At 42.6% G+C, this 25,527-nt stretch overlaps 1 protein-coding gene across 1 annotated transcript; it reads right to left on the reverse strand.

Annotated features, from left to right (window-relative positions):
• Positions 1-467: 467 nt before the first annotated feature.
• EDA2R (ectodysplasin A2 receptor) lies at positions 468-21,781 on the reverse strand. The gene is made up of 6 exons (XM_032228525.1): positions 21,632-21,781; positions 20,708-20,886; positions 11,291-11,376; positions 9,383-9,541; positions 7,228-7,368; positions 468-4,925 (listed from the first exon to the last, which is right to left on the reverse strand). The coding sequence occupies exons 1-6, from the start codon at positions 21,779-21,781 to the stop codon at positions 4,402-4,404; spliced, it is 1,239 nt and encodes a 412-aa protein (XP_032084416.1). The 3' UTR covers positions 468-4,401.
• Between the last annotated feature and the right edge of the window lie 3,746 nt (positions 21,782-25,527).

Consider the following 25,527-nt stretch of genomic DNA (forward strand, 5'->3'; position numbering starts at 1 on the left):
GGCCCGGCAAGGGAGGCGCTGCCCAAAGACCCAGCTGCGAGTCGGGCCAGGCTACAAAGACCCCAACCAACCCCCGACCCTCGTTTCGCTAGGGCAGGTAGTCCTCGACTTACGACCGCAACGGATGCCAGCATTTTCATTGCTAAGCAAATGACATTCGTCCCGCTTTACGACCATTTTTGTCACAGTTGTTAAACAAATCACCCTGTCATTAAGCGAATCTGGCTCCTTCCATTGGCTTGTTGGCAGCCAGCTGGGAAGGTTACAAATGGAGATCACCCCATGACTGCTGCAATGGTTGTGTGAAAACCCTCAGTCTAAGTCATTTTTCAGTGCCATTCTAACTTCAAGAGGTCACTAAATGAATGGCTGTAAAAGAATGATCTGTTAAGGATGTTAATAGGATACTGAAACAGCATGGAGAGTGTATACAGGAGACATACTTTTTTATTTCTTTTCACTGCAAGTACAAAATGTTTCACAAGGATCATTGTTTCATTCAAAATAAAGAATCCTGAAATGGCTATTAAAATAGTGGCATTTAGAATTACACGAAAACCAATGCACAATTTCACATACAAAAAAAATACATGAGGTATTTTCTCCTCGAAATAAATAAATAAATGCAAAGAAGCAGGAACCCAAAGATGTCCCTATTTTTTCCTGTTTTGGAAACAACTTCCTTTTAAAAATGATACAAGTTTCAGTTGAGATTTATTAAAAATGAAAACTAAAGCTAAATACAAAACTAAAGCTAAATACAAAAGAAGCATACGAAATGCTTCTTTTTCCAGCCTGTTAAGGGTGTGTTTCTGATAGTGTGAAAATAAATAAAATTCCCTTTAAACACAAGCTTTGATATCCTTCTCCTGCCTACAGTTTTCTAGTGCTGTTGACTGGGAAAAGCAAACACCACATTTCTAAGCTGTGCTGACTGAATTTTCAAAAGTCTATTGATTCAAATCAATCTTGTAAATCAACAATATTTACCTTTGTGTTTACATTGTTGAGAACAAGCATCGTGAATGAGGTAGAAAAAAGATGGCCTCTTTTACAAGAAATTTTGTGAAACAGGAAAAACAGATTTCATTCAGCAGTGTTTCTTCCACTGTATAGGTGCAAAACAAATTCTCATTGCTTAAAAAACATTTGTTTCTTAAGTCTGTATCACTACAGCAGTCTTCTAAACACTAATCATTTATGCCCTATATAAAATAAAGTACAGGAAGAAGTTTTGAAATGCAATTCTTGTTCTTCACATTATTCAGGCAAGGTCTTATGACAGGTAAGGTCTTCACGACTTTGTACATTGCAGCAAACTGATGCCAAGCAGAAACCAGGGCTGGTAATAATAGTGCAGCAGTAAGATTCCTTTTGTACATGAGTGATCCATTTTAGTTTATGAGACCTAGTGCTTGAAACCCAGTTCTGATCAAGAAAAGTCTTAAGGTAATGGAATCATTTGTACAAGATTGAGGCTTCAGATGGTATCTTGATGGCAACTTTCTCATATCAATCTCCTTGACTTACAAAAAGTAATTGGCCTAGTTTGGAGGAATTATTCTACATGGTGGTTGTGGTAGAGGTAGTCTTCTTCTAAAGGAACCAGGCCCTCTGCACTCTCAGCATCTGGCCAGAGCTTATATAAACCAACTTATCAAGTAAGTATATCGTGTTTTGAGGAGATCTCTATAACTCCTAAAAGGAATGGCCTCTCCCCTGCATTAGCACATCATGAACATGTGATATGGTTCTTAAAATTAGGACAAGACACAAAATACAAATGTGAGATATTAAGAGCAATTAATTAGAGATAATTAAAGATCAAAATATCTTTTCTAAACTTGTTTTAGCCAACATGTCTTTCACAAAATAACCACAACAAAATTTTCCAAGGAAAATTCCTATTAAGTAATCATTAAAAATAATGTACATCTTGTAAGATTAGGGAAGTCAGTCATTATAAGGACCCCTGAAATGATGGCCTTAGATTTGTGTTTACCCAAAAAGTACAGTGACACTTGATCACATACATGCAATGACAACCACAAATGAATTTTGACAATCAATTTTTAGTGATCAACTGGAGTCTCATATAATCTATGAGACCCCAATCAACCAATTCACCAATTGTGCCTACATTTCAGGCAAAACCTGGCACTGATGATGTAAGGAAGAATAATTTAACTAACCCAAAGTCATTTCAATCTAATAAATGAGATTTAAAAAAATGACAGCTCCATACCGAAGCTGTATTACAAAAAAGTGTACCAGAGACTCTATAGTCAGAAACTCTGGGAAAAATTACAGAGTAAAATTGTGTTCACCAAAACGATTCGATGTGGTAATAGCCACAGCAGTATTAAGTGAAAGAAAAGCCACACATTTGGCTGAGTACTTATTATCTTAACATTCAGTTCCAAATTATCCCAACTGGCAAAACTGATTGTCCTGATTCCTCCTACCTGAAGCCCACAATGACCACGCCAAACACTTCCTGAATTCTAGCCCTTTCAGCCTATCATACAAGAAACACGCCATTTCTCACCCCCAGGTATCCTTATATTCCTGACAGAGTTGTCATTAGCAAACCAGGATGGTGAACTGCTAGGATGCCTCCAGGCTCACTTAATTAATGAATAACAAGGCAAGCAAAAAATATCTAGATCCAATGAAGCCTGGTTAAGCCTGACTCAACAAGGCAGTCTTGCCCTTCCTTCCTTCAATTATTTCTCTAACTAATGGAAGTCCTCATGGCTCCCAGACCCCCCCCCCATGTCCCCCACCGCCAGCAGCACAATAGCCTTGCTTTCAATGTGCACAAGACATGAAGAAGGAATTTGAGTGTTTCAAAAGGTGGCAGTGCCAAAGGGGGTAGGGGGAGTGCTTAGGAAGTATACAAAAACCAAAGGTGCAAAACTGAGTAATTTTTTCCCTTCCCAGCCAGCAAGCACAGTCCTGGTCACACAGACTAGTACAAGCAGCAGACTTATAAGTCCAAATTAGGGTTATTAAGTGAGGACTACCTCTGTTTATACAAGGAACTGAATTCTGGAATTGACACCATGAAGGTGGATTGTCAGATACCTCCCTGAGATGACAAAATCATAGCTGAGAAGGCATTTCAGAAGGGCTTTTGATCATGCAAAGGCAAGGAAGGAACACTGAATGAATGGCATCGCTACAAGTACAGATAAGCCAGGCATGATGTGACGCCTTTAGAATCAATGAAAAATACATAATGAAAAAATACACACCACTCAGAACTTCTGAATTTTTTAAAATAAAAAAATAGCCCTAATCAGCCAAGGCCTTCCTCTGCAACCATTTTGTAATTAAAAAAAAATCAATTTCATGCAGTACCTACAATTCTGCTCAAAGAGGAAATAAACAAGTGTGGCCAGAGCCCTTCCCCTTATATTTGCTGAAGAGCTCAGAAGCTCTGAATGATCGAGGCATACTTTGTTGAAATTATGACCAGTGTCCAGAGGAAAAAGAACACCTCAAATCCACAGCAATGTAAGATAATTTTTCAGGGTTCATTGGAGCATTGTAACTTCCCTCCATGCCCTGAAAATAAATTACATTTTTAACCATCGACAAAGAAACCTACTTAAGTTCCAGGATTTTCAAGTACTGTACAGTAACTCCATCGTGAGCTGGAGCTACATATTTCAAGCAGCTGAATGGGACAAATCAGGAGACAGACATGGACACAGTGCTCAGAAGTTCTCCTCTGACTCCAGAACCTTCTTGCGAAGATGAGCAGAAGGTGAATTTCACGGAGAAATCAAGCAGACATGTGATAGTCCAGGTCTCTCTTGGATTTCCTTTCTCCCACAATCTGCAAGTAAACTCTTTTTGCTCTCTCTTTTAAGATTTTCCTCTAAGAGAGAAGGAGACAAGGTCTTGTTCAGCTGAAGGCACTTGACTCTCAGCAGACCCTGGGTAGGCTTCTTCAGCTGTTACAAATGTTCTCATGAATGAATAGAAAACATCCTAGAGTTGGATATTATGGCCTGAAGTCCCAATAAATTAGTCATAAAGCAAAAAAGGCATCAAAATGCTAAACCTTCTGCAGAGCTTCCTTCCAAAACTGGCCTGGAAAGTCAATAAACTTTTACAACCTTGACGTCTGGCTCAGTGCCAGCCTTCTGGATCCATCAATGGAGACAGGACAACCTTTCCAGTTTGGGGTGAGGCTGGATGGCATGAAAGAAGAGACAGCCTGACCATGCCACAGAATCCCCTCTGGAAGGCAGGGTCTCTTTAGCTCGACCAATGTCGCCAGTGCCACAACAGCCATGTGAAGGATAACAACGGCTGAAGTGTACAAACGAGAGGAGAAATTGTAAATATTCACAGTGGCGGCTGCTCCAGAGAAACATGGCTAGAGGAACTTCACAGGGGCTCCCCACTTTCAAGGGTCTGGTTTTGGAAGGAGGAATGCAAGACTGAAGCCACTTCCGGAGAGAGCCCAGCGGGGGCTGCTGCACAGGCAGACCATGGAAGCCCTTCAGGGGTCGGCTTCTGTTTCCCTGGGATTCCCATCTCGGCCGTCCCCTTCCCGGCCCAGGCAGAGAAGGCCTGCAGATCCAGCTCCGTGCATTCCACCGGGGCGTGAGGCCAGCAATGCTGAGATTCCCTGGCACAGGAGGACGGCTGGCCTGAGACCTCAGGACCACTGTTGCGCTCCTCTCTGCTATCAGAGAAGCCTCTATGGAGCCCAGAAGTCCCTATCAGGGGCTGCGTCTCCAAGGGGCTCCTGATTTGGGGGGTCTTGGAAGTGACTGTCACCGGCTTGGACCAATCTGTATCAGACTGTGGATGTGGGAGGAGGGATCCAGAAACATCTACCCCTGGGATGAACCGAAGAGCTCTGACAGTGCCTGAAATCAGAAAAACCCAGTTAAGATCGCCCCTTTCTCCAACCCATTCAGAGGAAGATGGAAAGTGCTATAGCCGCTCAGGGAAAGGGAAGGCCACAGCCACGGAAGGCAGCCAGGTAGCCCTTTGGATTTGAAAGCAAGAAAGCAGCCACGTCTTTCCTGGGATGGTGCAACTGCCCCCTCCCCCCACTCCTCAGCATCTCTTTGCCCTCCATCTTCAAAGTGCTACACGGCCCCAAACCTTGCAAAAAGAAAAAAGGTCAGTTTCGACTGAAAATTGAAATTGATTTAAAAAAAAAATTGGAAAATAAAATCACATGTTTGGGCAGGCAATTGTAAGGCAGCCTGAAATCAACACGTCCTTCATTTCTATTTCACAGCCTTCATTGTTGATCTGGCAATGGCCCCTAATGTAAGTCACCCGGTGTCATCGGATATGAGATGGGTAGCAAATACTGTATTTTTCAGAGTATAAGATGCACCCCCCCAAAAAAAGGTGGGTGAACATTTAGGTGTGTCTTATAGACCGAATAGGTGTGTGTGTGTATGTGTGTTTGGCCTCCCACCCTCTGCATGTCATGTTTTCGCTCTCCCTGGCCCCCAGAAGCACTCTGTAGGCCAAAAACAGGTGTTTTGGGTGAAAACGGGCCACATGGAGCACTGCAGAGTGCTTCTTGGGGCTGGGGAAGACAAAAATGTGACGCATGGAGGCCAAAAACTATTTTTTTCTTGTTTTCCTCCTGTATTATTTAGGTGTGTCTTATAGTCCGGTGGTCTTATAATCCGAAAAATATGATAAATTTTAGGATAAATAAATAAATACCAAACAGGAGGGGGGAAAGGCCTCTTTCATCAGGCCGGAAGCCCACCTGAGCATCCTCCTGTGGATACCTTCCTCTCTCAGGGTCAGCAAGACCCAATTCCATCTAAGAGGCTTCCAGAAGGCCAGATGAGAGCCAAAGGCTCTGGAAAGGAGGCTGGGAAACCCTCAGGAGGCCCAGCGCTTCCCACCAGCATTGAACTCTTTGTTCCTCCTTAACAAGTAACACAGCTAGCCCACGACTTATGACAATTGAGCACAACATTTCTGCTGTTAAATGAGACATTTGTTAACTACGTTTTGCTCCATGTTACGACCTTTCTTGCCACAGTTGTTAAGTGAATCACTACAGTTGATAAGTTAGTAGCCCAACTGTTAAGTGAATTGGGTTTCCCTGTTGACTTTGCTAGTCAGAAGGTCACAAAAGGGACACACACACACACACACACACACAGAGGCCTCTGCAAGCATCATAAATATGAATCAGTTGCCAAGCATCCAAATTATGATCCTGTGACGCCACAAAGGTCGTAAGCATGAAAAATGGTCCTAAATCACATTTTCCAGTGCTGTTGTAACTTTAAACAGTCAGTAAATGAACTGTTTTAAGTCGAGGACTGCCTGTAATGTGCAATTTTACACCTAATTAAGCTGAATCATAAAATACAAAATATTCTGCACACAAGGTGTGAACATGCTTGCCTTGTCTTCCATCCCTGCCTGTCTGCAGACGTCTTGGCAAGTCTGGGCAGCCTCTTTATACAATACCATAGCAGAGTTGGAAGGGACCTTGGAGGTCTTCTAGTTCAACCCCCTGCCTAGGCAGGAAACCCTATACCACTTCAGACAAATGGCTATCCAACATCTTCTTAAAGACTTCCAGTGTTGAGGCATTTGCAACTTCTGGAGGCAACTTGTTCCACTGATTAATTGTCCTCACTGTTGGGAAGTTTCTCCTTAATTCCAGATTGCTTCTCTCCTTGATTAGTTTTCACCCATTGCTTCTTGTCCTGCCCTCAGGGGCTTTGGAGAATAGCTTGACTCCCTCTTCTTTGGAGCAGCCTCTGAGATATTGGAAGACTGCTATCATGTCTCCCCTAGTCCTTCTTTTCATTAAACTAGACATGCCTAGTTCCTGCAACTGTTCTTCATGTGTTTTAGTCTCCAGTCCCCTAATCTTCTTTGTTGCTCTTCTCTGCACTCTTTCTAGAGTCTTTTGTAGATCAATGCATTAATTCCCCTCCCCCCCTCACTTATGGAATTGAAATTTCAATTCCAAGCATGGAAAGTGCCTTCTGGAAATGTGCATGTTCCTTTCTTCCCACAAGTGAAGGAGCATCAGGCTTCTAAGCAAAGTGCTGCACGACTCATTCACGAGTCTCACAGAACATCTTCTCAAGGTTCATGGGGGCTACTGTGTACATCTCTAGCTCAGAGCATGGTAAACATGTAAGAAAGAGGCTCTGAATGGACACAGGTTACTTGGTTACTCTGTGAAAACCCACTGGAGAAATTCACCTTCTGGGGGTCTGTAGGAAGACCTGAAGTTCCTGATGTTCAAGGAGCAAGCATCTGGCAGCCGTTCATGGAAACCAGTTGGCCCAGCAGATGCCCGAAATGTCACTCTCTGACCAGAGACATTCTGACTTCTCAAAAACACTTTGGAAACATGCAAACAAAAAGGAGAAGCAGTAGTTGACACACCTTGCAAGAAAGTCTTTTTCAGTTTCTCTCCTGCTGACAGAAAACGTTTGATTGCTCCAATTGTCATGGATTCTCCAGAACTGGATTCAAAGGCAGCCCTCAGGAAGAGGGACTATGGGAGAAGAGGCCTTGCCATTTCTCCCTTGCCTCGGCTACTCTAGTCAGCATCTGTTATCAGGCAACACTGGGACAGAACTTCCAAAGTTTCTGGGCTGCCTCGTTTCACCAGTTCAGCTCTCCGCAAGACTTTCTCTAAGCTGGACAATTAGAGCCCAATCATTCCATCCTACCAATAATTTTAAACCCAGCATGTAAACCCAGATTCAACACTGACCCTGCTTAGTTTGCAGATTTTAAGGTTGGTTGTCCCCAATGGTGGGTTGCCAATTTTTTATTACCAGTTCGGGCGCCCTTGCACACACACTCGGGTGTGTATGCAACACTTCTGCACATGCGCCGAAGCGTCCAGACAAGCGGGCGGAGCCTCCCACCACTGCTACTATCAGTTTGGGTGGTCTGGGCCAAACTGGGAGCAACCCACCTTTGGTGGTCCCACATCTCAGGGGATCAGTGATACGTCTGTCAATCTTTGCACTAAGTTTGTATAATTGTTCAGCACAGGATAACTGCCCTACATGAGGGAATGACCCATCTGGCCATCCCTTGTTTCAGCAAATTCCATACAAATGTCACCCACAGTGAGTCATGAAGGTCTGGAATTGGCCTTGGTCTTCTCCAAACCTCTCTGCTAGCCCCCAGGGGAACACAGAAATACTGGCTCTGCTGCAGGTGACTGCAGCTGAGGTAAATTCTGTCCCAACTGTTGGGTTCGTTGCATTAAGGAATTCTCCATGTTCTTTCTACATCTGCCTGTTGTTGGTGTAGCAACAATCCTGCAGGAAGGTCTTCAGTGCTAGACTTGAGTGTCAGAGGCCATCTTGATCAACAAATGGGAGATTTTCAGCTTCTTGATTTAGCATCACAATTAAGCTCAATTGCTAAGCAAGGCTGTTGTTAAGTGAATTTTGCCCCATTTTACCTTTTTTGCCACAGCTGTTAAGTGAATCATTGCAGTTGTTAAGTAATCAAGTGGCTGTTAAGTCCCCTGCCCCCCCCCAATGACTTTGCTTATTGGAAGCCAGGTGGGAAGGTTGCAAATCCCAAATAAAACAACAGAGTTGGAAGGGACCTTGAAGGTCATCTAGTCCAACCCCCTGCTTAGGCAGGAACCCTACAGCACTTCAGACAAATGGATATCCAATCTCTTCTTGAAAACTTTCAGTGTTGGAACATTCACAACTTCTGGAGGCAAGTTATTCCACTGATTAATTGTCTTAACTGTCAAGAAATTTATCCTTAATTCCAGATTGCTTCTCTCCTTGATTAGTTTCCACCCATTGCTTCTTTTCCTATCCTCAGGTGCTTTGGAGAATAGATTGACTTCCTCTTCTTTGGGGCAGCCCCTGAGATATTGGAAGACTGCTATCATGTTTCCCCTAGTCCTTCTTTTCATTAGACATACCCAGTTCCTGCAACCGTTCTTCATATGTTTTAGTCTCCAGTCCCCTAATCATCTCTGTTTCTCTACAACCGTCATAAATGCCTGCCAATTGCTAAGTGTTTGAATTCTGATCATGTGACCATGGGGATGCTACAACGGTTGAGGCTGTGGGACCAAACATAGGTCACTTTTTCAGTGCCACTGTCACTAAACGAATGGGGTAAGCACTACCTGTACGAGATTTGCAAAATTAGACGACCAGAGATTTTGTTGAGGCTGGTTATCAGGAATCTGTCAGTCTGTTTTATCCAGTATCTCCTCCCCTTTTTATATACCACTGAATCATCTGCCTGACCTGCTTCCAAATATAATTTAAAGAGAGGGGGAGGAGGGAGGGAGGGAGAGGGAACCTATTTCCGTTAGCAAGAGTGGAGAAAGGAGGGGAAACTGCAGGCAGGACTTACTCACCATGTTGGCACTGGCTCTTCCAGAATTGCTGGCAGTAGAGGATGGTGACCGTCAGGAGGACCAGCGCCAAGATTGCCAGGGCACTGCTTGTGAGCACCACCAGAGCTGGGTCTTGGGCAGAATCTGTGGAACTTTCTTCTAAGCCAATTCTAGAAAGGCCTACCAAGATCAAAAACATCACTCAAAGCAGGAAGGCTGTTACGTATAAGCTGGGTTGACAAAATTAGAAAGTAGGAGGAGATAAGCCGCCTGGAAAAGCCAAAGGAAATCATCACAACCATTAAAAAATGAAAGAATATTTTGGACATGGGATGCAACACCCAGAAAAATACGGCATCCTTCACTTAATCCTCCGGGGAAAGACTGAAGGCAAAGGAGGTCCAGGCAGAAGAAGAACATCATGGCTTCAAAATCTAAGGGTTTGGACAAAACTCAACAGCACTTTTTCGTGCAGTTGTTGATAAAAATAGGATTGCCAATGTCCGATGATGGATATGGCACAACAAGAAGAAGAAAGCGGGAAGAAACAGGTTCCTGTCTTCTATTTGGCGGGCAACAAATCCCAGTTGGGAACCTGCCTGTAGCTGCACAGGACCTGTGTGTGCTCCGTAATGCAGAATGGAACATTTCCATCTCCCAAGTGCAAAATGAGCTTTGCTACTAGCCCAACTGGATGTTCCAATTTCCCAGTAATTAGCAACCACAGAAGTTCCCTCTTCCTATCTCTCTGACCCGGGGGAAGGGGGGGAAGGGGGGCATGCTTTGCTCTTGTGAATGCACAGCTACTAAAAACCTTCAGTCCTTCCTACTTAGAGGACAGCGTCAAGTGAGACGTAGCCTTCCTTGTAGTTGAATATATTGGAAATGAAAAATAAATAAAAGCATTTTCAGCAGGGCAATGCAGATTCCATTCAGAAAAGAAAATGTGTGCTTTGAACCTGAAATCACCACTGCAGAACCTCTTAAGGAATAGATGTTTCTAGCCCTCTTGACTGGAACAACATCTTAACATGTCACTAGGTCTCAAGAGTTTTATAGGCCAAGAAGTCAGGCAGCTTTGGCTGAGTTTTCTTCCTATGGACCAGGAGTCAGCACTGATAGGTTCTGCAGGGTTTCCACATATCTCACATGGCTAACAGGAGCAGGGCATTATTGAAAACAAAGCAGAGCATATAATTTACCCCTCATGCATCCAGAGACACAACTAATAAACACCAGTGGTTATCGGTTTGCTCTCCGCCCCATATGCCAATGCACCATTTGCAGAATCAAACTTCCCTGATATGCAATTTCATACATGGAGGCCAGGAGTGTAATGGCTCAGCACTTAAAAATGCTGAGCTTGTCAGTTGGAAAGCTGACAGTCTGGGTTCGAGACCCAAGAGCCATGTGATGGGGCAAGCTCCTGTTCCTTGCTCCAGGCCCTGCTCATCTAGCAATTTGAAAGCATGCAAACATGAGTAGATAAATAGGTACCATTTCGGTGTGAAGATAACAATGTTCTGAGCGCCTTGCCGTATAGTCATGCTGGCCACATGGCCACAGAAGTGTCCTCGGACAACACTGGCTCCCTTGGCTAAGAAATGGTGATGAGCACCGGACCTTAGCATTGGATAGGACTGGACAGGGGAATCCTTTACTTTTACTTCTATGTAGGCAGGGAGCCCAAATATTCAGCAAGCCTCAATCTTACTTGCAGTGTAGAACAGGGCTCTCCAAACTTGACAACTTAAAGATTTGAGGATTTCACTCCCAGAATTCCTCAGCCAGCCATGAAATTCAGGGAGTTGAAGTCCACAAGTCTTAAACGTTGCCAAGTTTGGGGACCCTGGTGTAGAACCCCATCAGGAGGGCGCATCTGAAGCATAATGAGGACAAGGAGCTCCTAGAAGCCTAGTTAGTACATACACTGTGGTTCTGAGGATGGGGTCTGCTTTGTGCAGGGCACACATTCAAGGTCCTGGAATCCACCAATCTGAGTTTTACTGTAGAAGCTATAAAGAGAAAGAAAAATGGGCCAATGTTTAATATGGAGGAGATGCAGAGGGCTACTTACCATCAGAACATGGGCAGAGGGCACCAGAGGCTTCCCAAAGACTGCAAAACCCATTACTCTCAGTTAGCTACTTTCGCACCCAGTTCCTTGCTCCCCTGCTCCCGAGGACCAATTCATAGACCAAAATCATTTCCAGTGCACTGAATATGTAATCACGAGAACAGTTCATAATCCTTAACAAATTCAACAATATCAGTCCATCAATCCAGTTCATATTTAATGTACCTTAGAGCAGCTCAAAGTGAACTGAATTAGCAGGGAGGCACCCAGATCATAGTGCAGAGGAAATAGGTGAATTATTGGCTTCCTTCCTGCTCCCAGGTTCATCTGCTTTTCCTGAGCTCTACCAATCCTCAGGATGCCAATGTTACTCCTTGGTGCAAGGATCTTAGGCATGTGGAAAATCAGGGTTATGAGCAGCCCACCTAGTGATGTAACCACTTTCTGAAAATAGCATGGATTCCATGATTTGACTAAAGAACTAAATAGGTTGCCTCTCCACAGTAGGGACAGAATCAAACAGGGTGTGTAGGAATCGGCAAGATATCTAAATGACCCGATCTTCCCAAAACAAAGAATATCTTTCTTCAGAGACAGATTTAACATTCTCCCCTCAGCACTCCTCCAGGGCAGGTATAAGAGAACAACAATAGCAGAACCGGTAGGTATATGTGGCAAAGGAGAAGTCAAAGATATCTCACATGTTTGATTGCACTGTGAGCTATACAGAGTTTGTAGGTCAGCATATATTCTCCCCTTACTAGAGAGATTGCCAGGGAGGGCAGACAATTTTTATGTAGGCTTTCTCCTCCAGGACTCAAATCCTTCTACCACCCATGCAGTGGCAAATTTCTGTGTTGCTGCCAGGTCCACAAGAAAAGAAAATTGGTTGCAGAATTATAGCTGTCAACTTGTCCCAATTATTTGGAGTTATCTCTTAACAATTTTTGAACCATAATATTTACTCCCATACCGGTTGACTTTTCACCCACGTAAACCAGGGAGTGACCCTAACAGTTTGAGAACATGTATTTTCTTAATAGGGATGTTATTATCCACTATTAATGTCAGTACTATTTTTTTTAATTTATTGTAAAAAGTGATGTCTATTGCTGGTTTATGACTGCAATAAAGATAGATTCTTCTATTCTTCTTGTTTTTCCACCACAGAAAAACAAAAAAAACAAATTCTGGTTCTGATTGGGCTGAGAGAGAGTGGGTGGCTCAACATCTGTCAGGAAGTTGCACAGGCTGAACTCGAACCTGAGTCTCTCCTGAGTCAGTCTAGTTTCTCAGAGAGAAAGAATAGTAATAGTGCTACACGTAGGGACCCCTCAATCCCTGCTGGGCAGGAGACATTCCTCTGAGGGAAGGACACCAGCAGGAGAGCCAAGGGTATCCATTCCCCACTAGAGCACCCAGTTGTGAAGATGATTCCAGAGACTGGAGGCAAACGGGACAATGCCAAGCATTCCTTTTCAATCACAAGGGAGAAGACATTGATAAACCACGCCAAGAAAAGTTTGCTAAGAAAATCATATGATTAAATGATATAAAGTGATTGACAATATTGTGCCAGGCCCCTCATATCAGGAGGCCCTCAACATGTTACTGAAAATAAGCTAAGGAGCCTTCGGAGTAATGTAACATTAGTAACATTATTATTATTATTATTATTGTTGTTGTTGTTGTTATTTCGATTTTTAAGTCCTGGTATTTTGCAATTTTTTCATGTTCCTTCTCGGCGACCCTGCTATCACCTGGTAGTGCGATGTATATGATTGTGACCTTATTTTTCTCAACCAGTGTGATGCCTGGTGTATTATGCACCAGTATTTTGTCCGTTTGTATACGGAAATCCCACAAGATCTTGACCATCTGATTTTCGGTGACTTTTTCAGACTGATGTTCCCACCAGTTTGTTGCTGTTTTAATATAATTTTTGCACAAATTCCAATGGATCATTTGTGCTACTGAATTGTGCCGCAATTTATAATCAGTCTGCGCGATTTTTTTACAGCAGCTGAGAATGTGATCAACATTATTATTATTATTATTATTATTATTATTTGATTAATATTTGGTGAGATTCACAGCCTTTGGGGCTGGTTGGTAGCTCAACAGCTCGAGTTCTGACCAAGGACCTAGGAACTGTTAAGGTAACGTCAGAGGATATAAGCTGTTCCAAGTAGGCTGGTTTTTTGTAGAATCAGAATGTTCAAGTCTGATAAATTTAAAATTTCCAAATAGCAAGGTAGCCCTTTAGGTATTGCTCCAAGGGCTCCAATTACAATCGGGACAACACACGATTTCTTTTTCCACAGTCGCTCAACTTCAATTTGCAAGTCCTGGTACTTTGTCATTTTTTCTTGCTGTTTATCTTCAATTCGTGCATCTCCAGGTATTGCAATGTCAATGAACCATACTTTTTTCTTTCCAACTATTGTTATGCCAGGTGTGTTGTGGGCCAAGTGCCTGTCAGTCTGAATTCTGAAGTCCCACAAGATCTTGACTTTCCCATTCTCTAAAATATTGGAAACAGATAACATTTTGAATGGAAAAGTCAGAGAGTCAACGCAAAAGGAGTACATCAGGAGGGTCCGCAAAATATTAAAATCAAAGCTGAATGCTGGAAACATAATAAAAGCCATTAATACATGGGCAGTTCCAGTGATACGCTACTCAGCTGGAATCATCAACTGGACTCTGGCTGAACTGGAAACCACGCAAACTTTTGAATATGTACCACACTTTACATCCACGAAGTGATATCGACATGTTGTACCTGCCAAGAAAAATAGGGGGCAGGGAGCTATTGCAAATCCATCAAACTGTAGAAGAAGAAAAATGAAGTTTGAATGATTATGTGGACCAAAGTACAGAAAAATTGCTGCAGGCTGTGAAAACGGAGAACAACATAAGAACAACAGAAACAAAGGCAGAATATAAGGAGAAACAGCTGGATGACAGATTAAATAGATGGAAACTCAAAGCTTTGCATGGACAGCACTTGAAAAACATTGAAGGAAAATGTGATGACAACTTGACATGGACATGGCTTAAAATAGGAAGTATCAAGAAAGAAACGGAAGGTTTAATATTGGCTGCTCAAGAACAAGCACTACAAACTAATGCCATGAAAGCGAAGATACAAAAATCCACTACAACCCAAACTGCTGACTTTGCAATAACAAAGTCAAAACTGTTTCATGTTTAATATGTGAATGCAGCAAAATTGCACAAACTGATTACAAAGCTAGACATGACCGAGTTGCTAAATTAATCCACTGGTCATTTTGTAAAAAATATGATTTACCTGTATCCAGAAAGTCATGGGAACATAAAGTGGAAAAAGTTATCGAAAATGAGAAGGTGAAGATCTTGTGGAACTTTCGAATACAAACAGATCGTCATTTGGAGCACAACACGCCAGTTATCACAGTTGTAGAGGACCAAAATGTACAGTTTAGTGATATCGCTGTTCCTGGAGATGCCAGTCGAAGAAAAAGAACTAGAAAAAATAATGAAATATTGTGACCTGGCCATCGAAACTACATGGCTATGGATGAAGCATGTAACAGTGATACCCATTGTCATCAGGGCACTTGGCACCATGCCCAAGAATTTTACAAGATACATCCACAAATTGCAGCTTCCTGCAATAACACCAGCAGAACTGCAAAAGCTGCGCTACTCGGAACATCTTATATTTTAAGAAGGTACTTGGTTGATACCTAGGAGCTGGACTAGGGAAGAAAACATCTCTATTATGAACACTGTTCCCTCTAAGGTGTGCGCCTGCGCGGCCGCGCACATGAAAAGAAATCCCTGCGCAGAGGTTTCTAACTGCCGCACAGAGATTTCTACCAAAGCAAACGTGGGGAAGTCCTTTGCAGGCGGCTAGAACTGGCCGCCCGCAAAGGACCTCCCCAGACTTGTTTTGATGAGCCGCCAGTCCTCTTGCTTCTTCTCCTTCACCAGCAAAGCTCCCGCTGGCTTCCCCGCCCGTGGCAGTGGCGTCTCTCCCTCCACGCGGAGCACCTGAGCTGGCTCCCGTGTTATCCCTCCCCCTTCCTCCTCTGCCGTGCCTTTGAGGCCGCGGGAGCTAGTAGGAAAGCGGCCGAGCCGCCGCCTCCACCTCCGCCGCTTTCCTACTAGCTCCCGCGGCCTCAAAAGCACGGCAGAGGAGGAAGGGGGAGGGATAACGCGGGAGCCAGCTCAGGTGCTCCGCGTGGAGGGAGAGACGCCACTGCCACGGGCGGGGAAGCCAGCGGGAGCTTTGCTGGTGAAGGAGAAGAAGCAAGAGGACTGGCGGCTTTGAAATGCAACCCCCTGGTCCCACCGGCCGCGGATTTGATTCGGTGTAAGTGGGGGCCGAACACATGCTGAGCTGACTTTGCGCAGTGAGGCGGAGTAATTCAACCCCCCCCCAAGAACGTGTGTGTGTGTGTGTGTGTGTGTGTGTGTGTGTGTGTGTGAGAGAGAGAGAGAATTGGATCAAAATTGGTGGTCAAAGGAGTGGAGGGAGGGAGGGAAGGAAGGAAGCCCTGCCCCCTGTGAAAAAAACTGAAGAGGGAGCAGTGAATGAATAAACCATAAAAGCAACAAACAGTTAATGCGTAAGTAAGCTGAGGAGGAAGTTCTCAACTAAGGAAGCAATATTAGAAAGAAATATAAAAAGCTCAATATGCCAAAACACTTATTTTAGTCTTCATTTAATTACTTGTATTGTAGTCTGATGTAACATCTTTTTAAAGTTAACGTTCGAAAAGATAGGGTACAAAACTTAAATAATAAAAAAATGTACATTCATTTTGAAAAATAAATGCAATACTTGATTAATTTCATATCTTTATTTAAAATAGTTTTGGCATGGCATATTATTTTATTGACTCAGTTGGAAATGATGTGGATGTTGTATCTGATTCTGAGGTATATATATTCTTAAGTAACATAACATATAGCATATTGTCCAAACTTGCTAGACTATTTAATTGATCTTACTACTTTAAAGGGGGAGAGTTTCATGATAAATTATTTTATTACATTTAGGTTGCATTTATATATTATATTTATTACATTTATATTTCACATTATATATTTGTATTGTTATTTTAGTGTTTATTGTCAATTTTGATAGATATTATATTGATATATCAATACTGATTTTACTCATACTAAATAACAATTACTGCTATTATTTATCAGCATCAAATATTTACAGTTTTTAATATTGAGTTAGTCGTATTTTAGAATAATAGGATTATCTTTTAATAGGATAATTGGCAAAATCTAATTCACATGTGATGGGTTGCATTCCAAAGAATGTGAGAGGACAGGTTGCCTGCAAAATGCCAGGACCCAGGACCCTGTTGGTGCCATGTCTCTCTTTAGCCAGTCTAACAATGTAAAAGCTGAGGAGAGAGCCTTTTTTTTTTTCAGGGTGAGCGGAAAAGTATAGTGTTTGAGTGGCACTTTTCATGCCTGGCATTCATCGGGTTGAAACCTCGCTTGCAATTGGCGCTTGACGCTTGGAATGTTGCGCAAATGTCCAGCAGACGCGACAGCAGTTCAAACTGTGGCTCTCTTAGGTGCTCAGGCATGAAACTGTGCCGCTCACACACTGTACTTTTCCGCTCACACTGAAAAACAATTAGAGGGAACATTGATTATGAAAGCTTACTATCAGTCTGAGCCAGCAAAACATGGATTTCAAAAATGAATGTATCAGATTTGGAAGATGAACCACACGGACTGTGATATCAGTAAGCAAAGGCTAATGGACCAACGATGTGTAATTCTAAGCCACAAATTTTTCACTACAGCAGAATTAATAGGAATTGAAGAGAAAGCAACTAATAGTCTGAGTATACCAACAAAGAAGAGTAACATTAAGAATGATTTGCAGACTCAAAAGCAAACTGAGGAAGAAAGGGAGGAAGAGGATGTTGAAATGGATGAAGATAAAGAATAAGGAAGCACTGAAGAACAAACACCAACAGATATTGCTCAATTAGCTGAGAAAATAAAGCATTAAATGGAAGATGCTGAAAGAACACATTTGCCAAAGCTGAACCAAGTGAACCAGAAAGAATTGAGAAAGGTACTAAAAAAGGTCAACGAGGCTGTGCAAACCATTCAAACCACCACATTAGCTGAAACAAACCAGCTGATGTATGCAGCAGCTTTCATAACCACCAAAGAATTGGGTTTGAAAATACAAAATTACTAAAGAGGCAAGAAGATGAAGCCTAAATGGAAAATTCGGTTGGAATTGAAAATCAAAAAAATTCATGGAGACTTGAGCAACTTGAAGAACCTAAGGCAAGGTCAGCTAAAGAACAAGCTGGTCAAAGCAGTCTGGAAGCAAGATACGATTTGGAGAATAAAGAGATTGCGATAGTAATTGAAGAGCTGACGCAGAGGATTGTTGCTGTTGCTGAAAAGATTAAAAGATATGAAAACCAAGTAACTCAATTCAAGGAAAACTCACAGTTCAGAGCAAATCAGCATCAATTTTATAAGAGCTTAGAAAGTGGAGATGGAGTAACAACAAATGAAAAGCCTGATAAAGAGAAAGTTCTGAAATTCTGGAAGAATTTGTGGGAAAACAACAAGAAGCACAACAGAAATGCAAACTGGATCAAACAGATTGAAGATTCTATTAAAGTGCATAAAATGGAAGATGTGAAAATAACAAAAGAAATGGTGCAAAGACAGTCAAGAAAAGTGAAGAACTGGAGTGCACCTGGACCAGATGAGTTACATGGCTTCTGGTTAAAGGCACTTACAAGTGTGCACAAAAGATTGGCAGCTCAAATGAACCAGATCATAAATATACCTGAAAATGATGAATGGATGACAACTGGAAGGACATTTTTGATCCAAAAAGATAAAGAAAAAGGAAAGGATCCTGGAAACTATTGGAAAGAAATAACTTGCTTCCTGTAAAACAGAAAGGATGCTGCAAAAATTCAAGAGGAACAAAGGATCAACTGCTGATTGACAAACTAATCCTAAAGAATTCAAAGAAAAGACAAACCAACCTGTTCATGGCTTGGATAGATTATAAGAAAGAATTTGATTCAGTTCCCAGAAATGCCTGAAAAACGATGGCATCAACATCAACAAAAATTCATGGAAACTTCAATGAACCTCTGGAAAACGAAGCTTATAGCTAATGAAGAAGTACTGGGTGAAGTTGAAATTAAATGAGGCATTTTCCAGAGCGATTCCCTTTCACCCCTTTTTATACTCTCAATGCTACCACTGACAATCATTTTGAAGAAGATGAACTATGAATACAAACTTGCAAAGAAAGGACTGAAAATTTTGCACTTGGTGTACATGGATGATTTGAAGCTGTTTGGTAAAACAAAAGCTGAACTGAATTTATTAATTGAAAGCACAAAAGAATTTAGCCAAGACATTGGTATGCAGTTTGGAACTGACAAATGTGCAACAATGGCAACCAAAGCAGGCAAGGTCATAGAAGATGATGGAATAGAACTTGAGAATGAAGAAATGATAAAGGCAGTAAAACCAGAAGAAGGCTACAAGTACTTGGGGATTTTAGAGGCCTCTAACTTAATGCATAATAAAGTCAAGGAATTAACTTCAGCCAAGTACATTTGACAAATTCGCAAGATATTAAAGTCCAAATTGAGTGGAAGAAACATCATAAAAGCCATAAATACCTGGGCTATACCTGTGATTCGATACTCTGCAGGAATAATTGACTGGACCCAGATGGAGTTGGACAATTTGGACAGAAAAACAAGGAAGCTTATGACAATGAATCATGCTTTGCACCCTAAAAGTGATGTTGACCGACATCTACCAAGAGCAGAGTATAGTTGAGGACTCCTACAAGTAAAACAGACTGTGGAAGAAGAAAAACACAGCTTGAATGATTACATCCAGAAAAGTGAAGAACCCATGATTAAGGAAGTAAATAAAGGAGGCCTTTTAAAGACAACTAAGTCAAAAGTTGAATATAAGAAAGAAGTAATTGAGAAGCGAGCTGAAAATTGGAAAAACAAAACTATGCATAGTCAGTACTTGAAAAGTATTGAAGGCAAAGCTGACCAAAAGCTAACTTGGAACTGGTTAAGATCAGGAGCATTGAAAAAAGTAACAGAAGGCTTTATTTTGGCAGCTCAAGAACAAGCCTTAGCCACAAACTGCATGAAGGCAAAAATTCAACATGTTACCACCAACAGCAAATGTTGCTTCTGTAATGAGAAAGATGAGACAGTCGACCACTTGATCAGTGGGTGCAGCAAAATTTCACAAACTGACTACCTACAATGCCATGACCGTGTTGCTAAGATCATTAACTGGAAATTGTGCCAAAAGTTTGGATTTGAGTACAGCAAAAATCACTGGGAACATCAGGTTCAGAAGGTTTTAGAGAATGAGAAAGTCAAGATCTTATGGGACTTCAGAATCCAGACTGACAGGCACTTGGCCCACAACACACCTGACATAACAATAGTTGAAAAGAAAAAAGCATGGTTCATTGACATTGCAATACCTGGAGATGCACAAATTGAAGATAAACAGCAAGAAAAAATGACAAAGTACCGGAACATGCAAATTGAAGTTGAGCGACTGTGGAAAAAGAAATCGTGTGTTGTCCCGATTGTAAATTGTAGACCTTGGAGCAATACCCAAAGAGCTACCTCGCTATTTGGAAATTTTAAGTTTATCAGACTTGAACATTCTGATTCTACAAAAAACCACCCCACTTGGAACAGCTTATATCCTCCGACGTTACTTTAACAGTTCCTAGGTCCATGGTTAGGACTCGAGTTGCTGAGCTACCAAAGGCTGTGAATCTCACCAAAGATTAACCACATAATAATAATAATAATAATTAAAGCCTCTGGGACATCTGGTTGCTGGATGCTCATCAGGCTAAAAAAAGTTTGGACTCTCAACTGCCAGGAAGATTGTGTACAAATGGGAGCAACTCTACACCCTTGTGAACAGCAATCAGGATCACACCAAACATAAGGGATGTAATATGCTGGGAGATCTCAAACAACCCAATCCATCTTCCCCTCGCAGGGTTTGATTTTCTTGGTGATGCTCTTTGGAATTTTCCTATGACACTCTTAAAAAAGGAATTTTACAGGATAGCTGTAAAATTACTTGAGTACCCTGTAACAACCACAAATGGGACTCTCAATAGCGACCTAGTTCTGCATTTATGGTTAGAGGTCTTGTTTTGATCAAAGGCTTCCTATGGAGCAGGATGTCCTTACCCAGGGAAGCAGCCTCCACAGGTGGCGTCGGAGGTGGCACTGCAGTTGGACTTCTGGGCCCGGTTGATCAGTGCGCAGGAGAGACAGGACTTGCAGCCATGCGGTCCCCAGCTGTCCTTGAACCTCCTGGGCTGGCATGGGGTGCACTCAGCCTCCCTCCCTTCTCCATAGCCACACTCCTGCAAGAGAGACGCATCCCAAGACTGTTATTCTGTCTATGCATATGAAGAAGGAGGGAGGGAGAGAGGAAAGAAGGGGGAGAGAGAAAGAGAGAGAGAGGGAAGGAGAGAGGAAGGGAGGGAGGGGAAGAAGGGGAAGAAAGAGAAAACACACACACACATAGAAAGACAGAGACAGACCGAGAGAGAGAGAGAGAAAGAGAGAGAGGGAAGGAGAGAGGAAGGAAGGGGAAGAAAGAGAAAAGAGAGAGAGAGAGAGATTTTCCGTTTTACAGAGGAAATGCTGTGAATTACTTTGCAGAGGTGACGATCTTCCACCTATTCCAATAAGAGTAATTTAACATCAAAATATGTTTATTATGACAATCCTTCTAGCACTCTCTTCACTGCTGTTTTTTCACCTGGCTAAAAGAAGCTCACCAACACCACCTGCCCCTCTTACTGTGTTCTCAGCAAATACAACATCTAAACCATCTTTAAAGCCACCGGACTGTGGCTTTTCCCTCACTAAAAATGCCAGAGAAAAACGTTTAATTCTAAAGTGCATGCCAATTTGCAAAAAGAGAACAAAGCGGAGAAACAGTTTAATTTTGAAAATGCCTGACTGATTTCATCTGAAACAAAATGGCTTGACGTTGAAGTCTACAGTCATAAACTGCTATGCTAGACCCAAAGAGCTTCCTACGGAGATTCCATTGGGGCACAAAACATCTGAGAGGGCACAATAAGCACATCTTCCGGTTACCTTGGACAGTTCGAATCCAGGGCCACACTCCTTGCAGGGGCTGCATTTACCATGATCGTCCAGGTATTCGCCCTCTCGGCATTCTGCAGGGTTTGCAATGGATCGGGACGCAAGAGCCTGGTGGGGAAAACAGCCAGCATGATGTGGCATCTCACACTCACTAGGAAGGGAGTGTGAGCACCATCTCCCCAATAACACTTCCATACAACACAAGAGACTGAGAGCGGAATCACTATGTTTTTTAAGGCTTCCATGGCATTCATCCAGAATTCCTGATAAAGTCCAGGAAGCGCACATAGAATTGGATCAGTAAATTCCTCTCAGAGGTAGTTTCCAACGGCTGCTGGCCACCTGACTTCCAAAAAAGCCTAAAGTGATATCACTTCTGAAAGCTGGCAGACCACAAGACAGAGTTGAAAGCTATCACTCAATGGCCCTTTTGAGCTCCTGCTTTAAACTCCTGGAAAGATGGATTGTAAACTATTAGGTAATGAGGATTTAATAGCTGCCAGCTGATGTAAGGTTGTAGTATGTAATCTGTAAGCTGATACAATGAGGCTGATGCAATGAGGTTGATTCAATGCAGCTATGGTATAGCCCAGTGGAGAAATTCAATTTTTCTTACTAACGGTTCTGTGGGCGTGGCTTGGTGGGCGTGATATGGCTTGGTGGGCATGGCAGGGGAAAGATACTGCAAAATCTCCATTCCCATCCCACTCTGGGGCCCGCCAGAGGTGGAATTTTCCAGTTCTCTGAACTACTCAAAATTTCTGCTACCGGTTTTCCAAACTACTCAAAATTTCTGCTACCAGTTCTCCAGAACCTGTCAGAATCTGCTGGATTTCACCCCGCGTATAGCCTCTTTTAAGACTCTGATGGGAGGTCCACACAAGTCTATATATAGGTGTGTCATGCCTCCTTCAATATCCAAGAAAGAAAAACCTCAACTCCATGTTAATAGAGATAAAGTACTTTTACTACAAATGAAGTGAAAACAGCTAAAAGTAAAACAAGATCTGAGCCAGAAAGGCAGGAACATATACATATCAAACGTTTACCCAGCACCCTCCCCCCAATTCCCCAACCCATTGTCCAATCTGCAACTCCCTAAGATGTCACGTGGGGTGCATCTTCAAACAGTCTCATCAAGTTGGTATGCAGAACGGTTGGCCTTGGCCAAGTCCCAACATCAGCCACCAGCATGTGTAGTACTCCTCCAGTACAATATTTTTCCCTTCCCCTTCCCCTTCCCCTAACCCAATACCATGCTCCCCCCCCGTTCCTATGGCAGCCGATAGTAAGCAAGCGTAGCAAAACAGCCATAAGCAAGTAACCAAAACAGAGGCTGAGAAGGTGGCTATTAGAGGGCGTTTCTCTCTCTCATCATGTATCTCATTCTCTCCCTGTGTTCAAGCTATGTGGTAAGGGATTTTGTCTGTATATTTCTGTATATATAAACAACTGTTAATTGTCTTAAAGTTCTGTGTGCTGTGTTTTGCTCCCGGGTTTATCTCATAATACTAGTCACACTGACAAAACTCTGATATAAACAAAATAGGTTCCATAATAGATGAGCATCTTTCTGTTGGAACAAGCCGGCTTCCCACAAGACTGGAACTCTGTAGATCTTGTGTTCAACTTAACTTATTGAAGCAGGATTCCAATGAGGCCTCAAAATCACGGCCGGATTTGTAGACCTAAGGGTAGGATATGACACAGTCTGGAAGGATGGGTTGTTCCATAGAAACTGTGCCATATTATCCCCTGCAAAAATCTTTATCGACTAATTAACAACATGCTGAGTGATAGACCCTCTCAGATAATAATGGGGAACACTAAGATAATTCTATCCTCTGGAAAAAATGAAGTTGCCCCTAAAAGCAGCTTTAAGTCAAAGGAAGGTGGTCCTTGGTGGTGGAAGGAGAACCTTCAACCAGCCCAAAGAGAGACCCTCACAGACAAGGGAGGGTCCTGTTCAGAGAGCAGCTGCAGAAACTGGCACCTGAATCTGAAGGATCCACTAGCAGAGCCACTGGATTTGGTAAAGGGATCTCCTCAGGAAAAGCCAGATGGGCGTCAAGCCCCCGTTCTGCTTGCTGACCAACAATTGTTGCACTTTTCAAGAGGAATAATATTTGCATCAAGTCTTTCAAGTTGAATGGAATAGAGAAGCTTCACCACCCTTGCATGGCTGCTATGCTAGTGCCTCACCCGCCGAAGACCACATTGGGGCAAGTTGGCTGAGGTGCTGCCAAGGTGCATTGCCCAACTGTCAGAGTTGGGGTAGTGTGACTATTATTATGAGATAACCCCAAGAGCAAAACACAGTGCACAGCACATAGAGCCTTTATACAATTAATAGTGGTTTATATATACATATTGTATTTTTCGGAGTATAAGGCTCACCTTTTACCCCACAAAAAGATGATGAAAATCTGGGTGCATCTTATACACTGAATACAGCATTTTTGGCCTCGTGAAACCCCGCCCCCTCGCAAAAATGAACGTGCAGAGAGTTTGGGAGGCCTGCAAAGTGCTCCTGGGAGCTGGGGAGGGCAAAAACGAGCAAAAAATGGGCCATGCCCAAAAGATTATTTTTTTGCTCGTTTTTGCCCCACCCACCCCAGCCACCAAGAGCACTCAACAAACCTCCTAAAGGCTATGCATGCCCTGTTTTTGGCAAAAAAACGGTCCTTTTTTGTGAAAAATGGGCTGTTTATTGCTAGTTTTGCCCCCCCAACCCCCAGGAACACTTTGCAGGCCTCTCAAACTCTCTGCATGCCCCATTTTTAAAATGAGGCATGCAGAGAGTTTGTGAGGCCTGCAGAGTGCAAACACTTTAAAAAAAAAGATTTACCTCTTCAAAATCTTGGTGCGTCTTATACTCTGAAAAACATATACATGGTAGATAAAATCCCTTACCATTCAGCTATAGACACAAGGAGAGAAATGAGATACATGACGAGAGAGAGAGAGAGAGAGAGAGAGAGAGAGAGGGAGGGAGGGAGGGAGGAAGAGAGAGAGAGAGAGAGAGAGAGAGAGAGAGAGAGAGAGAGAGAGAGAGAGAGACGCCCTCTAGTGGCCACCTATATATATAAGCCACAAGGTTCTTCTCCTTATCCAAGATGCAGTACAGCACAGGTTCTAATCCCAGTAAAGGTATGGCTAGCTGATGAGAGCTAAATAGCTTGAAATAGATCTATACTAGTCTCCCTTTATTTATTTATCAGCATAAATACAACACAAATGTAACAAAGGCAACAGTAAAAATATTGGGTTTCTGTCTGGATGGTCTCTTGTGACGAGCTGATGGATAGAGATATATTCCATATTTGGGCATACCAGGGGTTGTGACTTTAAATGTATACCTATCTTCCCTGGCTCAGCTGATAAGGAGAAGAACCTTGTGGCTTAATGGTTAACACATCTGCCTAAGATGCAATACAGCACAGGTTCTAATCCCAGTAAGGGTATGGCTAGCTGATGAGAGCTAAATAGCTTGAAATAGATCTATACTAGTCTCCCTTTATTTATTTATCAGCACAAATACAACACACACACACACACACACACATACATACACCTCATTGCATCAGCCTCATTGTATCAGCCTTACATTGCATTAGCTTACAGTTTACAACTTTACATCAGCTGGTAGCTATTAAATACTCATTATTTAACACCAACCCTCACCCAGGCAGCTGTGGGTGAGTCATCATTATGCAAAGGCCACAGCTTCCTTGCCTGCCTCAGATGTAACTCCCACCAGCAGCATTTGCAGGATAACATCGCTGGGAGCATCACCACTTTGGTTTGCCATAAATCCTACCTTTCCACAGCTTATCTGCAGGCCAGACTCTTACCTGGGTCACGATGATCAGCGTGAGATGCAGCGC

This window comes from Thamnophis elegans, chromosome 12 (genome assembly GCF_009769535.1).
Source record: "Thamnophis elegans isolate rThaEle1 chromosome 12, rThaEle1.pri, whole genome shotgun sequence".
Taxonomy (NCBI): Eukaryota; Metazoa; Chordata; class Lepidosauria; order Squamata; family Colubridae; genus Thamnophis; species Thamnophis elegans.